Source organism: Neovison vison, chromosome 6 (genome assembly GCF_020171115.1).
Source record: "Neovison vison isolate M4711 chromosome 6, ASM_NN_V1, whole genome shotgun sequence".
Lineage (NCBI taxonomy): Eukaryota > Metazoa > Chordata > Mammalia > Carnivora > Mustelidae > Neogale > Neogale vison.
Window position 1 is genome coordinate 106,974,035 of NC_058096.1, and position 16,516 is coordinate 106,990,550.

Below are 16,516 nucleotides of genomic sequence, written 5' to 3' on the forward strand. Positions count from 1 at the left end.
CTCCGTAAGAATAGACTAAGCCAGTTTGAAAGTTGTGCCATATTAGATCATGTGCAAAAATCTAAAATGGGTGTTCCTTGAAAGGATTTAAATCCACACAGAACAGACGGTATGTTCACTGCTAGCACTAATCTCAAACCAGGCTGACTCTTCAATTTCCAATTAAAAGAGAAATTTGTTTGAATTGGTACTCCAAAAAAAGAAGTTTGGTTTGCTTACAGTTTTAAGTCTTTTCATCATTGAGAGAGATCTCAGTTGTTCTAGGATGGGATCTCATGAAATAACAGAGGCCTTAAGTTGCTCTTCCCCAAGAGGGTAGACAGAAGGAAAAGCGTGCTGCTGTTTTCCTCTTAAAGGAAGTCTCTCAGTATTCCCTGGCATCTAGAAGAGTTTACTAGAGCTAGCATTCAGTATGCTGTACCTTAAGAGAGAGATGGAGGAATATGCAGATGCTCAAGGGAATGACTGTAGGCCCCCAAACTGAACATGCATAGGTAGTTTTTTGTCCCAAATAAAAAATTAAAATCTCAACAATCTATGGTATACCCCCCCTTTTTTTGTGGGTTTTTTTGGTTTTTCTTTTCCTTTTTTTTTTTTTTTTGGCATGGGGGGAGCCAATGAATTTCTTGCACTGGCCAAATGGAGTAAAGAAACCCTATATACCTTGTTACCCAGCTCAAAGAACGCTACAGAAGATCCAGAGCAGCCATCAGCCCTGTAGTGAAACAATGACAGAAGCTCTTCTTGGGGGAAGCTGGTCCTATGAAAATGTTTGCCATTTTGGTCAGTAACATAATATTCACTTACATGGTCTCTCTTAAAACTTATACAAAAGTGTGTTAGTTGGTCAATTCATATAGAAACATAATACCAGAAAAGTAGTGTTCTCTGCTTCAGAAAAGAGATCAGAACTTTTAAAAAGGCATCAAACATTTAAAAAAAAAAACAAAAAACAAACAAACAACAACAAAAATAAAACAGGAAAACTGCAAATTAGTTTTACCTAATCACCATGCATCTTAGGCATATACTTACCAAGACCATGAACCTCCAGCTTACCCACACACGGAAAATGCACAGTATAAGTAGTACTACTGCTCCAATGCCTCAAGGCAAATATGCAGAGAATAGATTTAATCAAAGTCTCAAGTGTCAGGCAGCACAGCAGGTGTAAGAAACAGGTGTCCAGGAAACAGTGTGAACATCACTCTCTTACCTACTCTGCTTCAGTACACACTAGGAAAAAACCAGGGCTGCCACCCTGACACCTGCCACACAGTTTACACTATTAACCAAAACTTAAAAATAGACTCCAGGTTGGACTCTAAAAAAAGCCTCAACACTCCTCGGGTTGCTTCAGGCTCCTTGGCCACAGAACCACGGACCACGTGACAACTCCGCCTCCGAGCGCACGTCACCAGCACTGAGCCCAGCCACTGCGCCACACCACACTGCTCTCACCCACTCACGGCACCGCGAGACACCTCTCCCCAGACCAACACTGTCATTCCAACACAGATCAACACACAGCAAAGAAGCACCGTCCTGCGCAGAGCCGGAATCATTCTCTGTCACCCACCCCAGGAAAGCAAGCCGGTTTCCGGCTCCTCTCTGGCAACGTGGCCCCTCGTCGTTCCAGCTGCTGACAAGCCACCATTCACTCCAACATCAACTGTTCCCTTTTACCAGGCCTAGAGGCATCTCTAAGGCTGCTAACTAGCCCACAGGTGAGCACTACCCCTGCAACAGAACAAGCGTGTTAGAGCTGGCCGTGGCCGGGCCCCTGGAGACTGTCAGAAAGGATGGTTAGAACTTACTGGTCCACTGAAGCCAGCCAGCTGCGTGATCATCAGGCACACGATGGAGAGGATGAGCCTGGTGCGGCAGAAGATCCACACAACCCTTCGGAGGGAAGCAGCGTCTGGCCCAACTTCATTCAGCTCTTCTTGCCACAGTCTCTCTAGTCTTAACAAGGGCACATGTCCTCTGTTACACGTCTGCCCAGGTGAACAGACACCCTAGATTCCCTCCTGCCATTGCTTTCTGTTTTCAGGCTTTGACACCACTCACACGAGTCTCTTCTTTGAACTATGTACATGGACCTCACCTTCTGGGGGGAAAATACCCTTTCTGGGCAACTACATGTTTACCCTACATAGGGAGCCTCTCCAGATATGGAAAATGATGAGAACCGAAGTCCTTCCTTCCACCCAAAAAAATTATCCCTGAATAGAATTCATTTCTGACTAAGAACTTCCTTTCTCAAGGGCCCCCAACACTTCCTGAAGGATCCTGTGGTCAAATGTAAAGTTGCAAACTAGATTTTAGTCATGATAATCAGCTACCACAAAAATGTATTCTGTCACAAGGCAGCAACATAATTTCCCTGTAGACTCAGGAAGAGAAGCGGGGCTGAGAGAGAGAGAGAAAGCCCGTGGTTAAAACAGGATTAAAGGTGAAATAGGAGATAAAGCAGAAGAGCAAAGAGAAAGTCATTCCCAGGCTACCCTCCCTCCATAGGACAGCTCAGATCCTAAAAAAACACAGAGCTGAGGGCGTCACACTGCCAGACCACCCCCTCCTAGCTCAGGCCCTATGCACCCAGTATATGGGAGATGAGGGTGGACCAGAGAAGCCTACCTTCTGCAGTTCACATCAGAAGACTCGTGCTTGGACAAAGACCACACGTCTTCCATTGAGAGCTCCCCTTTCCTGTGGGCCACGCGGGCCAGAGGAGAAAGCCAAGAAAAAGTCATGCAGGAGAAGAGCCCAGCATTGTCCACTGGGTGCTGGTGTCTGAGGAGAGAAAACCCAAAGCACAAAATTGTCAATGCACAGAGAGGGGCTAGCTGGCATTTATGATACACTGTTTCATAAACCAAGCTCCTGACTAAAAGCGGGTCTTCCCAAATGATCTAATCTTAGCCCAAGTTTTCAAAAATGCTTCTGGTGCTTCACAGACAAGCCATTAGCCGGCAGAGCCGCTTACTTAGAAGTGGTCCGGATGGGCTTCAGAGCACTTAAGCTATGATGGTACTTTCCCTTGGGATGTTCCTCATCCAGGATTCTGAGCTGAGAATGCATGGAGGCATCCAGGGAAAGGCCCTCAGCTCGGGCTGCTGTTTCCAAGGCATCTTGGCATTCCAACTGTTTCAACAAAGAAAGAGAGAAGAGGCGAAAGCACAGTTAACAAACATCAGAAAAACAGAGGGGCAAATCGACCTGACAGAACAGCTCAAACTGCAAACCAGATTCGTCTTACCTGAGAAATCCCAAGGGTCAGGGTTAAACATGAACTTGTATGATAAGAACTTGCTTAAGTGACATTCAACCAGTTACTTAAAACTTCTAAACTCTTGAGCACTTTTAGGTTCAGAAAAATTGAACAAAAAGCACACAGGGTTCCCATATACCTTCTCATCTCTCCATCTCTTCCCCATCTGTTTCCCTCATTAGCGACATCTTGTATGAGGGTGGGACATTTGTTACAACTGATGAACCAATATCGATATGTTACTATTGACTAAAATCCACAGTTTACATTACATAAAATACACAGCTCACTCTTTGTGTTGTACCTTCTAAGACATATGTCTCTATCACCAAAATGTTTTCTCTTACATTTCCCAATGTGGACTGAAAGTCAGTCATTTCACTACTAACTGCAAATCCTACTGCCCATTTTCTATGATGAAAACTTCACAAGAACCCCCAATTATCAGCTCTATCACACAGAAAAACCAGTATGTGCATGTCTCCCCCTCTTCTCAGCAGCAGGGAGAGCACAACAGGGGCTCTCACCCTGGTTGCACGGCTGAAGAGCTCCAATACCCAGATGTCTGCAGCACAAAGCACAAGGTCTCACGTGCTAAAATACAGAGTTAACCATACTCACCATTAAGCTTATAAATACCAGTTAATCACATTAACAAAAATGTTTATCACTCAAAGTCTAAATGAGGCAGAAGACGGTGAGCCAAGAATCTGAACACCTCTACCTCTGTTTACTCTAAAAGTAACTCAAAGTGTACCCCTTCCTGTTGCTGAAACAGAGGCATTGTCTTCCTCAGATGAGGATAATAAGTACATCCTTTTCTCACATTATCACAAAGATTTCCAGCAATGACTGTGAAATACCAAGAAAGAATAGATCCCCAAATCAAGAAAAAGTTTAAGTGGTGCGGCACCAACCACACTGTGTCTTACACAAGGCAGAGTCAGTTTTTAGGCACCACCTCATTCCCACACAGAACAAAGGCCATTCAGATATTAGCGGAAATGAATTCATGCATGGAGGTACCTGGATGTCTAGGCGGCTCTCTCTTCAAATGCAATAGCTTTAGTTCACAATACAGTTATGCATCATCAGATAAGATAAGGTACTGCTAAGTATCAGGAAAGTACACAGCCTGGGCAACTGGGAAACACATTTTTGTTCTTTTGAGAAAGGCAAGATAGAGCAGTTTCAAGAGAGTAAGAACGCAACATGACAAATGAGTCATTACCAAGAATTAACTCTTACATAAGGTCCTTAGGTATAAGGTAGACACTTACTTTGTGGTTAGGGACTGTGGTACCTAATAATGAACTAAAGGCTACTGAGAGTCAAGTACACAACAAAGGTAGGGTTTTTTAGTTTTTGTTGTTGTTTGGTTTTTGAACCTATAAGCTGCCTATAATCACTAGAAGAAAACCAATAAGTTAAGAAAGGAGAAAGATACACTAAAAATAAAAACATATTTACTATAAGGAAGTAGAAACTGGGAATATGTACAGAGTAGGTACGGAATATTATAAGGACCATCCTTACTTGAATATCCAAAGCTTCAGAAGAAGGCAAAAATTAAAATATTACTTCAAGTACACATTGGCTATCTGCCAAAATGGACTATATGCTGGGCCTTAAAGCAAACCTCAACTAATTTCAAAAGACTGACATCATGTGGCATATGTACACTGACGACTTTGGAAGTCAAGTCAAATTCAGTAACAAAGATAGCAAGAAAATCTCCAAATATTTAGAAATTATGCAGGGGTCCCAGGGTGGCTCAGTCAGTTGGGTGGTCGGCTTGAATTCTGCTCAGGTCATGATCTCAGAGTCCTGGGATCAAGCCTTGTGTCAGGCTCCAAGCTCAGCAGCAAGTGGGCATGAGGATTCTCTCTCTCCGTTCCCTCTGCCCCTTCCCCCATGCTCAATCTCTCAAATGAATAAATGAATATTTTTTAAAAATTATACAACACACTTATAAATAACATAAATTAAAGAAGATGTCAAATAGAAATTAGCAAACATTCTGAACTAAATGGTAAGAAATTATAGCACACCAAAGTTTGTAGGATACGACTAAAGCAGAACACAGAGTGAGATTGTGAACTCTTCAAAATCATGTACTAAAAAAGAAGAAAAAGTGAAAAAATCAATGCTCTAAGCTAGGGGTTGGCAAAATTTTCTGTAAAGGAGCAGAGAGTAAATATTTTAGGCTTTGTGGGCCATGAGGCAAAATTAAGGATAATTACTAAGTTCTTATATTACAAAATAAAACAAATTTCCACAAAATGTTTATTAACAAAGTTCAAAATATAGTAATAATTGAGTACATTTTTTGGTAATACAGATCTACTGAAAAGAATGGAGGAATAACATTTCACTTAACTGGGGTTTAAAGTAGTTTTCCCTTGAATTAAAATTGATCAAAATCTTCATCTCTTAATGGCTGATTTGTAATGAGCTCTTATAATTTCATCTTTGAAAATGTTTTTTCACACAGACACATACTGCTAAGTACTGAAAAATCAATCCATGAACACGTGATTTTAGTTGAGCATATTCATCTTTTGGAAGGCATGAGAATTCCATTAGACTTTTCTCTTGATGTTTGCTTTTATTATGTTATTACATCAGATTAATCACTTCTAATTGAAAGTTAGGTAGAAGCTTCTAAAAGACATAATTAAACGGAATTGTTTATTGTTGTAAAATACATATTAAAGCTGCCATCTTGACCACTTTTAAGTGTACAACTCAGGGGCATTAATTATATTCACAATGTTGGACAACCATGGTCACTATGTCTAACAGAAATGGATCTTGAAATAATGGAAATTTCCTTTGTCTTTCATTCAGGGTTTGAACACCCTGCTGGAACTGTAACTTGAACTTGGAAAATATATCCACTACAGATCTGTATGGGAATAGAGATCTCATTTCTTATTTTAACTTTGAAAGCATGAGAAGTATATAAAGCAGCTTGACATTACTTATGATTCAAACATTAGTTGTCACTGAAATTACTTTATCGAAGTATCATTTTACATTCCCATCACAATGTATGAGAGATCCAGTTTCCCCACATGCTCACCATCACCTGGTATTACCATTATTTTTTTATTTTAGCCACTCGATTAGGTACCCCATCTTGATTTTGATTTGCACTACCCTAATGGTTAATAATAAAACATCTTTTCCTGTGCTTATCTGCCACCTACACTTGTTTTTGATGAAGTATCTGTTTGTTTTTGCTCATTGTCTAAGTGGAATGTTTTCTTAGTGTTGAGTTTAGAGAATTTTTTATCTACTATGGACTCAACTCTTTTGTCAGATGATTCACATATATTTTCTCTCTTAATAGGGCCATTTACAGAGCACAAGTTTTAAATTTTGATCAAGCTTAATTGTTGATTTTTTTGTTTGTTTTATGGATTGTTCTTTTTAATGTTATATCTACGAGCTCTTCATGTAACCCCAGGTCATGAAAATTTTTCTCCTATGTTTTCTTCTAAAAGTTTTATAGTTTTTACATTTAGATTGATCTTTCACCTTGAGTTAATTATTGTATAAAGTATAAGATTTAGATCAAGACTTTTTTTTTTTGGCCTATAAAGGCCAAATTGTTTCAGCACCATTTGTTGAAGACTACTATCTCTTCATTAAATTGCTTTTGCACATATGTAAAAATCAGCTGACCCTACTTGTATGGGTTGATATCTGGACTCTATGCCCTTGACCTATTTGTCTATTCCTCCACTAACTTGATTACTATAGCTATACATTAAGTCTTGAAATAGGGTAGTGTGATATCTCTAACTTTATTCTTCCTTTTCAAAATTGGTTTAGCTATCCTAGTTCTTTTGCCTTTCTAAAAGAGCCAAGTTCAAGAGTTAGAGTTTTATAAAATCTTTTGACATTGCAGCATCAGAAAAGGAAATCTTAGCATGCCATCTCTTAACATTCTCACACAAGAATGGCACAGTAACATTAGGAGGAAATGAAAATCTTCACATCTTCTTTTATACATTCTTTGAAGAAATGACTTACTGAGCAGCTACATGTAAGACTGTTCCAGATGGGAATAAGAATATGCCCATTTCTATGTGTATAGTACACTAATTTTTCTTCATCTCTAAAATGCCAGCTTACAGTTTTCAGCAAAACCCATGAGCAGAAAAGCAAACGGACTTAACAACAAAATCCTCTTATTGCATGAATTCTGTTCCTTTGACTATATACAGCAATGTCATGTTCCATCACCTCCTGGGTCATAAGTAACTTCCTCTGTTGGAGAATGCCAAATTCACACGCTCTTTAAAAAGACTCAAATGATGAGGTGCTTTGGTGGCTCAGTTGGTTAAGTGTCCGACTCTTGGTTTCAGCTCAGGTCATGATCTCAGGGTTGTGACGTCGAACCCCACATCAGGTCCGCACAGAGTATAGTGCCTGCTCAAGATTCTCTTCCTCTTCCTCTGCCCCTCCCCACTCCTTTCCTTCCCCCACCAAATAATAAAAATAAAAATAAAAAGACTCAGATGAAAGTTGGCAGGCAAGGTTTCATTACGCCAGCCATACCATGAGTACTAAACCAGCATTATCAAATGCCTGTAACAGAGACTGAGGGTCTTGTACTGTTTTTAATTTTAGAACAAGGCACTGAGTATAATTTTATCCTGACAAAGATAAACCCCCATAAAAGTAGTTAAAATTGCACAATCCTCAAACTTTCACAAACTAATAAAACATGGAGTAGGAATCCCCACAGTACAAATACAAAGAAGTCTACATTGTTGACCTAAGAGAATCAAAAGTTACCACTCTAGGGGTGCCTGGGTGGTTCAGTGGGTTAAGCCTCTGCCTTCCGCTCACATCATGATCTCAGGGTCCTGGGATCAAGCCCTATATCAGGCTCTTTCCTCAGCAGGGAGCCTGCTTCCCCCTCTCTCTCTGCCTGCCTCTCTGCCTACTTGTGATCTCTGTCTGTCAAATAAGCAAAATCTTAAAAAAAAAAAGTCGCCACTCTAAGCGACCCACTTTCCAAGTCATAGCCCATTTTTCCTATACTGCTTCCTATACTGTCTACCCTGTTGTCATATCTTACTGCTTACATGAGGACAAAAAATATCTGACAGATGAGAGGATCTATGCATATCTGTACCTAGGTCCTTCAGAGATAGGTCTCTCAAAATAATAAGCAGCAAATGTTTTAGCTGTTGGCAGGAATTATTGAATGTTAAAATAACATTATCAAGAAATCAAGAGAAAATCCTCTTACTCCAATTAACTATTTTCTTTTTGGCCTTAAAGTATTAAGACCTCCCTAAATAATCTTTTCTCACTGTTGGAGGCCACTGTAAAGTATAGTGATTTTGGATATGAATTTTAGAAGACAAACACACAGTCCACCAACCTTCAGTGTGTTACTTAGCCACCTAAAGCTCCATTTACTCCTTTTTACAATGCTGCATGCACCCACCACATAGTGTTGAGAGGAACTAATGGGATAATGAAAATTGCTTAGCAAAGTACAGGCACATAATAAACATTTTATACATATTCATTATATTACCAATTTATTCACCTGCTAAGTCTTATAGCCTATCTCAACTATTTCCTCTTTCCTTTAGCTCTCCCTGACCCTTTTATTTATTTTGGCAGTTGTTATTCTTCTTTCTTTTTACAAACCCTTGTGTCCTATGCTAACTATCCATGTCAGCAAGGGAGGTGCTCTGCTGGGTCCAAACCCAGACTCAGAAGCAGCTTATCTATGAACGGTTTAGCACCAGGTTCCCCAACAATGTGGGTGATGGGTGAGGGGGCGGGTCCCCTTTCTGGCCCTGCCCTGTTCCCCTGTGAAGGGGCAGTCTCCATGGACCAGTTCCAAAACCAGGTGGTTGGGGCGGCCCCTCCTGCAGGGACGGTGGGAAACCAGCTACCCGAGTCCAACCAAGGCCCCACGGAGCCATTGATCCTTTCACCTGAGCCAGATTCTGACTTAGAGGCATTCAGTCATAATCTCCTGACTCTTTCAGGATCACAAAATCTATTTCCTCCCTCCTATGTCTTCCCTATACCTGTACCACTGCAATGGGTTGCTTCTGATAAGAGCTCCTGGAGTGTAGGCTCCAGTGAAGTAAGACCTTTCACTTGTTTGTATCCCTGGCCTCTGACACAGTATAGAGCTTGGGACCTACTTTTCAAATGTCAATTAAGGGACAACTGGGTGACTCACGTCAGTAAAGCATCAAATTCGACTCAGGTCATGATCTCAGGGTTGTAAAGGCAAGGCCTGGGTGGGGATCCCAGCTGAGTGTGGAGCCTGCTTATGATTGTCTCCTGCCCTCTGCCCCTCCCCCCACGTGCTCATACAGGGCGCACACATCCGCTCTCTCCCTCTCTCTCTCTGAAAAAAAAGCCAATTAAAATATCTTCATGTTGGCTCACAGTCCACATTATTATCATACCTGTGATATACCACTGAGGCATCTTCTTAACCATTCTATTTCTGTTTAGATTCTCCACTTGCTTATTATTAACAGTATAATCAATAATTATAATTTATGTTTTTCTTTCCAGTTTACTTAGGACAAGTTCCTAAATAATGGGGGATTATAGGATTAAGTAGTGAAGCTCCTAGCAATTACCATCTATCCAGTTTGTTCAATTAACCTTATTACAGAATATGTAGTCCAGGATTACTACAAAAGAGAACTGTTGCTTTGCAAACTGGTTCCTGTACAGCAGGGCAAGGAGAGCCTGAAGAAAGAGAGGCAGACCGCTCTAGACTGGGAGGCAGCAAGTTTAATAAGGGAATTTACATGAGGCTTACCTTAGGCAGCCACAAGATGAACAGACCTCAGTGCCTGCCCACCAGGCCTTAAGAGTTGATGCAGAGGCCTTAACTGGGTTTAGTCACATAAACCATCCAATGGTCTCAACACCACACTACTATCTCACAGCTGTGTCCTGGGAACAGCTTTTTGGAGTGGGGAAGGGAAGCAGAAGCTATGTTCCAAGGACAGCGGAGAAAGTCAGGAGCCTATGATTGCCTAGGTGGAGCTCACGGGTCTGCTGGCAATCATATTCTCCTGATGACCTTCCCCAATACTCCAACCTCCAGTACCAGCTCTTCCACAGTGTGACCTGCCTGAGCAGTCAGCAAGGAGTTTCCCTCGCATGGAGGTGGCCCCTTTGGTGGCTATCTGGCTGCACTGGAGGCAGATGCCACAGCCATAACACAGGCTCATAAAAAACACAGATTAAGGTAATGATTCCCAAAATCAGTGCTAACTTTTCCACCAAGAGTCTCATGTTCCAAGCCACTGATTCATTAAGTCTCCTAGGCTGGGGGCCGGATCACTCAGGGCACTTACTTGTGCCCTGTTTGATTTAATAGAAATGATATACTGGAGACTCATCAGGTATGAACACACAGGATTCTGTTTGGACAATGGCACAGGTGCTTCCTGGCAAGGCAGTAATAATGTCCAAGGCCATTCTATTCTGGAAGAAAGCTTTTCTCATTAGAGACATCCAGTGTTCAGTAAGGACAGTCATTGTTAGTTATTATTTCTGTAATGTCCTCCAGACCAATGGAGGGAACAAAGAAGGCACCCAAATGACTGTATCAGTCGAAAACAGAACATACCCACCCAGCCTCGAGGAGAGGGAGACTGGCAGCTTTGGGAACTTGACCTGGTTGTATACACCATACATAACCATACATACTGGTAGGGAGGCAGCACTGGTAGGCCTAAGGGGATGGACTGGGGGTGGGATGTGCCAGACCAGGACACCCACCTCTTCCCCTCTTTCAATGGCACATGTTCCATTCCAGTCATCATGGGTTTCAACAACAGGATCCCAGTGGAGACTGAATAGTTCATCATCCAGGGATGTGAACTAAATCACCAATCCAGGTGAGACATCTCACTGCAAATTCTAAGAGATGACACATTTCCAGACATGATGGGGTTTGGTGTTCTCAGCAGCATAACATGTTGATCCATGGTGAAAGTTGGCACAATAGCTATTTACCACGCCATCCATACCTTTACAATGTTGGGTGCCTCAGCAGGGATCCCCCCTCTGGCATATGCGATAAGAGGTCTGACTGGTTGATCATACAAATGATTTAAGCTGGGACAGTACTTGAACCCACCTGGCCAAGGGGTTTTTATCTATTAGTAATTAAATCTGCTACTTTAAGGTTCCATTTTTCCTTTCTACCAACCCTACTACTTGCAGGTTATAGGGGCAACCTAAACTCCATATCATGTTCTTTTGCCCAGTCATAAACATCATGACTTTTGGCGTGTGACCACTGTCTGATTGACTGAGGGTAACTGTACATGGTACTCAGCTTCTCTAATTCCCTCATGGTGGCAACCCAGTTTGCATGGCAACAGGGCAAAGCTTGGGTTAGGCCAAGTGTTCACACAAACCAAGGCATATTTAGAACGCTCGCTCTGACAGAGGGAGCCAATATAATCAATTTGCCAATCTGTCAAGCTGGGAACTGCAGTGGATGGCCTCAGATTCCTTTGGCAGTTGCCTTGGGTATTATTTGGAACACAGAGAACATGCTGTTCCTACATTAACCAAATCACTGTATGTCAAGGGCAATCTGGCATCCTCAGCAATAAATCATTCCACCTGGGCACAATGGTGGCTGCTCTTCCCATGCATTAGGTCCGCTACACCTACTGAAGGACTCATACCACCATGTCAGAACCTTATAAGCAGGAAGGCACCGAGACTGTCTCAGGCTCTTGCAGGTAAACCCAAATGCTCCCCCACACATCCTGACCCCACAAAGGCACACTGATAATCATCCACTTCTCAGCTTCCCATTGTCCAAATCAGAGGGTTAATTCCTTTAGAACAGCCCAACTGTTGGGGCAAAGGGTTAACAGCTAGGACTCATGAATGATCACCTGCCAACCACTCTGAGTTCAGCCCACTGGCTGTTACACTGGCTGCTGCCTGAGAGGCTCTACCTGGAGGTGTGCTCTGTACACTGCTAGAAACTACTGGGGGATGGGGTTTTACCAGGTTTCTGCTCCCTCACATGGCTGGGACCAAAATCCTAGGGGTACTCTCTCCTTCTGTTGTCTCTGCCATAGCACCTGACCCATATCTTCCAGAATCACACACACTTCTAACACAAATGGCAGTCCTGCTTGGCAGATGCCTAGGGCTTTAAGCTACTTCACTAGATTATTATCTTCTCCAAAGAGGTGAGCTGCTCTGATCCCCAGTCCCACACATGCCCTTTCTTTGCCAGGTGGAAAAGGGGTGAAGGCACTGCATCAGGTGGTGAATAAAAGTCCTTCAGAACTCCCAAACGTCTACAAAGGCTTGAAGCTCTTTCACATTCTTAGGGGATGGACAGGCTTGCACCTTAGCAATAGTTTTTGGGATAGTGCCCATCTTGACTCCTAAAAACTTCACAGCAGTGCCTGGGCCTTAAATGTTCTGTGGGTACACTCCTATCCTCTCCCTTACAGGTGTTCCAGCAAAATCTGCAGTGTCCCAAAGGAGAGGCAAGTCTTCACATGGTAACATTATATCATCAATGCAATGGACCCATTTTACTGATGTGGAGAAGGAGAACAGGGACAGGTCTCAGGCTACCATCCCATGACATACTGTGGAGCTGTGTGTGTAGCCTTGGGGAAGCACATGAAAGGTCCATTATTGCTCCTCCCACATGAAGGCAAGCTGATCTTAGTTACCAGAAACCTGTACTTGTCAGAGTCTTTTCCATGAATCTCTCTGAAGATGAAGCACTTTTGCAAAAGCATCAGAATAAAACAATACATGTCTGTATAATTGACAAAGGACTTAAAAACGGTCACAGTTAAAGATCTGATGAAAGTTCGTGATAACATGGTGGACAGAGAAATTTAGTTATTTCTGTGATATCCTTTTTAAAATAATAACTGGGATTATAACTGAACACTATACCAGGACATATCAGATCTTTGGGAATTTTGTATAATTTCTGGAGCAATGTGAAGAAAGTTTAGCATCACTTCTTATTTGACAGTGCTTCCCATGAAATTTAACATGCCAAATAGGCCCAATTAGATCAATGTCTTCCTCTCACAAGGACAGAGAACTCGGGCACCTGGATGGCTTAGTGGGTTCTCCCTCTGCCTTCGGCTCAGGTCATGATCCCGGGGTCCTGGGGCTGAGCCCCACATTGGGTTCCCTACTCAACAGGGAGCCTGCTTCCCTTCCTCTCTCTCTGCCTGCCTCTCTGCCTACTTGTGATCTCTGTCTGTCAAATAAATAAATAAAATCTCTTAAAAAAAAAAAAGGACAGAGAACTCATCTTTTGAGACAGTCCAGAGACCCTCTGAAAAATCCCAAAGTTAGTTCAAAGTCAACAAGACTTCATTAGAATTTGATTTATGGGAACTTTGTCAAAAATATCAAAAGGCTTAAAACACTCGATTAGATTATAGGCTGCTGTGAAACAATACTTATTCATGTTGCCAAAGTGACAGTTAAAGACTTCAAAAACTAATACAGAAAGTTACAGAACTGTGGAAAAAAACTTAGCTCTTTTAATAGAGAAGACTCAGTTTTCTAAAATAATCAAAGACCTGATAAAGATAACATGAGGCACAGGAAATTATTTCCATAAAACATAGAATCTTTGTTTTCTAGGCAGATTACTTGAAAGTTAAAGAAAAACCATTCATAATCTCATCAGGAACAGACCAACAGTCCAAGAAAACTTTGTCCTTTTAGAAAATGAAATAAAATTGTTTCGGTTTTACATGAGTACATTATTTATATTAAAACTTAAAACTGTGATCTGATGAGCACTGGGTATTATACACAACTAATGAATCACTGAACTTTACATCAAAAACTAATGATGTGCTGTATGTTGGCTAACTGAATTAAAATAAAAAAAAGTTTTTTAAAAAAACTATAAAATTTTTTCTTTAAGCCAATTAAATAGAGCTCTTTTACACAGTAATTTTGATAATGCCCTCTGGAGATAGAAAAACATCACATATATAATATATATCCATTGATACACATAACATGCAGACATACTCAAACCGAGATCCCAAAACTTTCATTGCAAAACTCTAGCCATGAATCAGACACCACTTAACATGGCTAAAGCTTTCTGGGGCAAGGGAACTTCTATAGCAGTCTGTATTCTGAAAAGCCTCTTTTCCCCCATTTATAAATTTAGCCTCTGTGGGCAGTGTTTCAGTTATCTCCTGGGGTGTTTACATTTCAAAGACATGATAAAATTTACAACCTTAAGGGAGGGGCAGAAAGAGTGTTAGTTTTCTCTTCGGAGTTTTTTGAGTAATTGGTATTTAGAACTTTCCTCTGTATTAGGGGCTGGACAGCACTGGTGTTTTGTCTGTTTCACTGTCAATCACCACAAATAGTGTTCCTTTCATTCTATTCTCTCTTCACTTTCTAGCAATCTCCCCCCTTAGAGTCCTAATCAGGCTTAGTCACAGGTGCTCAGACCTCAATCCACAGCTGCCTGCACCCTCCTAGCTTTGCAAAATGGCACACTGGGGTCTCTAACTTACTATCTTGCTCTCCCACCTTGTCTGCTACTTCTGAAGCTAACAGGGTAGTGGACAGGTGCACATTGTTCTCTAACTTCAGCCTCTAGCTGGGCATCAGTGGCTAGCAGAGCTGCCTGCAGTAGAGACCAGCTCACTGTGGGAGACAACCCTTTCCCTCCTTTGCCGCAGTGTGCTAGGTGTAGTTTCTCAAAAGTACATCAAACCCACTGGCATTTTTAGGGCGTCCCATACTCACATGCAAGTCCATAAGCATCTAACAAACAGGCCACCACTCCCCACCTCAGGATGATAGCCAGCCAGGGATTTCCCTCAAGGAGGATGCCTCTTTCCCGTGGCCATTTTGTTGGTCTCCTGGCTGGCTTGCCGACTGTTGGTTTGTAAACTGGCCTCCATACAAGCAAGCCAAGGAGATAGAAAGAGCCAAACCACTCCAGGCTGGTAGGTGGCAGGTTTAATAAACAAAGGAACTTACATACGAGACTTTTCTTTCTTTTTTTTTTTTTTAAGATTTTATTTATTTATTTATTTGATAGATCACAAGTAGGCAGAGAGGCAGGCAGAGAGAGAGAGAGGGGGAAGCAGGCTCCCTGCTGAGCAGAGAGCTAGATGTGGGGCTTGATCCCAGGACCCTGAGATCATGACCTGAGCCAAAGACCGAGGCTTAACCCACTGAGCTACCCAGGTGCCCCAAGATTTATTTTGAGTGGCCACAAAAAGAGTAGATCTTTACTCCCCCTGCCAGAATCTTAAACATTTATACAGAAGCCCTAACCAGGTTCAGTTACGTATACAGTCCAGATGGTCTCAAGAGCACAATACTATCTCAAGGCTGTGTCCTGGGAGACCAAAAGGCAAGTGGCAGCCACATTCCAAGGACAGGGGATGGGAGTGAAGAGCTTCCCATTTTAAGGGTCCAGCTCATGGGTCAGTTGGTGGTTACATCCTCTTGATGACCTCCCCCCTAAAGCTAACTAAAGACTGTCAGCTTTAGTACTCTGAGTTTTATTTCATTGACCTGATGCTGCCTCTATCCCACCTATCCCGGGGTTTTAGCAAGAAATAGAGGAAGCTAGGGCAATCTTCCTTGTTTGTAGTCAGATCTCATGACTAGCATGGATCTGTAAAGGCAAGCTGCTTCCTCTAAGAAGACAGAAATATTTGGGCAAACTAACTTACAATAAACCAACATAGCATTTACTATGTGCCAAGCATTGTTTCAAATACTTTATAGATACTTACTTATTTAAATCCTCATAACAACCCTAGGAGGTAGGGACTATTATCTCTCCTATTTTACAGCTGAGGAAAGGGAGGCACTTAGATGTTAAGTAGCAGCAGGGATCTGAATCCAGGCTCCAGAGCCAAGGCTCTTAATTACTATGCTACTTTCCTTTCAAAGAAAAAAACAAGCAAATAAACCGTACTGTACAAGATGACCTCAAATGTACCTTTACAGACAGCTCTCCTCTTTTCCCCAGGATGAGTATCAGATTAAAATAAACTATGACTCTCTCAACTAATCTCCATGATAAGCAAATGGTAGTTTCCAAAGTCAAAGTCACAAGGACATGATTAGAACACCAGAATGTAAATAAGCTTTTACCTAATTGCAAAAATGTACTTCCTGATTATTTTTAAACCAAAGGTAAACAGATGTTAAGATACGTACATT

General features: G+C 41.8%; 1 protein-coding gene across 3 annotated transcripts in view; it reads right to left on the bottom strand.

The window, feature by feature from the left end:
* ABCC5 (ATP binding cassette subfamily C member 5) overlaps positions 1–16,516 on the bottom strand; it is an 88,240-nt gene that overhangs the window by 55,795 nt on the left and 15,929 nt on the right. For all 3 annotated transcript variants that reach the window (XM_044251876.1, XM_044251878.1, XM_044251877.1), the window contains exons 3-5: positions 2,990–3,147; positions 2,641–2,796; positions 1,818–1,965 (exon numbers count right to left, since the gene is read on the bottom strand). In XM_044251876.1, coding sequence (XP_044107811.1) covers positions 1,818–1,965; positions 2,641–2,796; positions 2,990–3,147 — 462 coding nt within the window. The remainder of the gene's footprint in view (positions 1–1,817; positions 1,966–2,640; positions 2,797–2,989; positions 3,148–16,516) is intronic.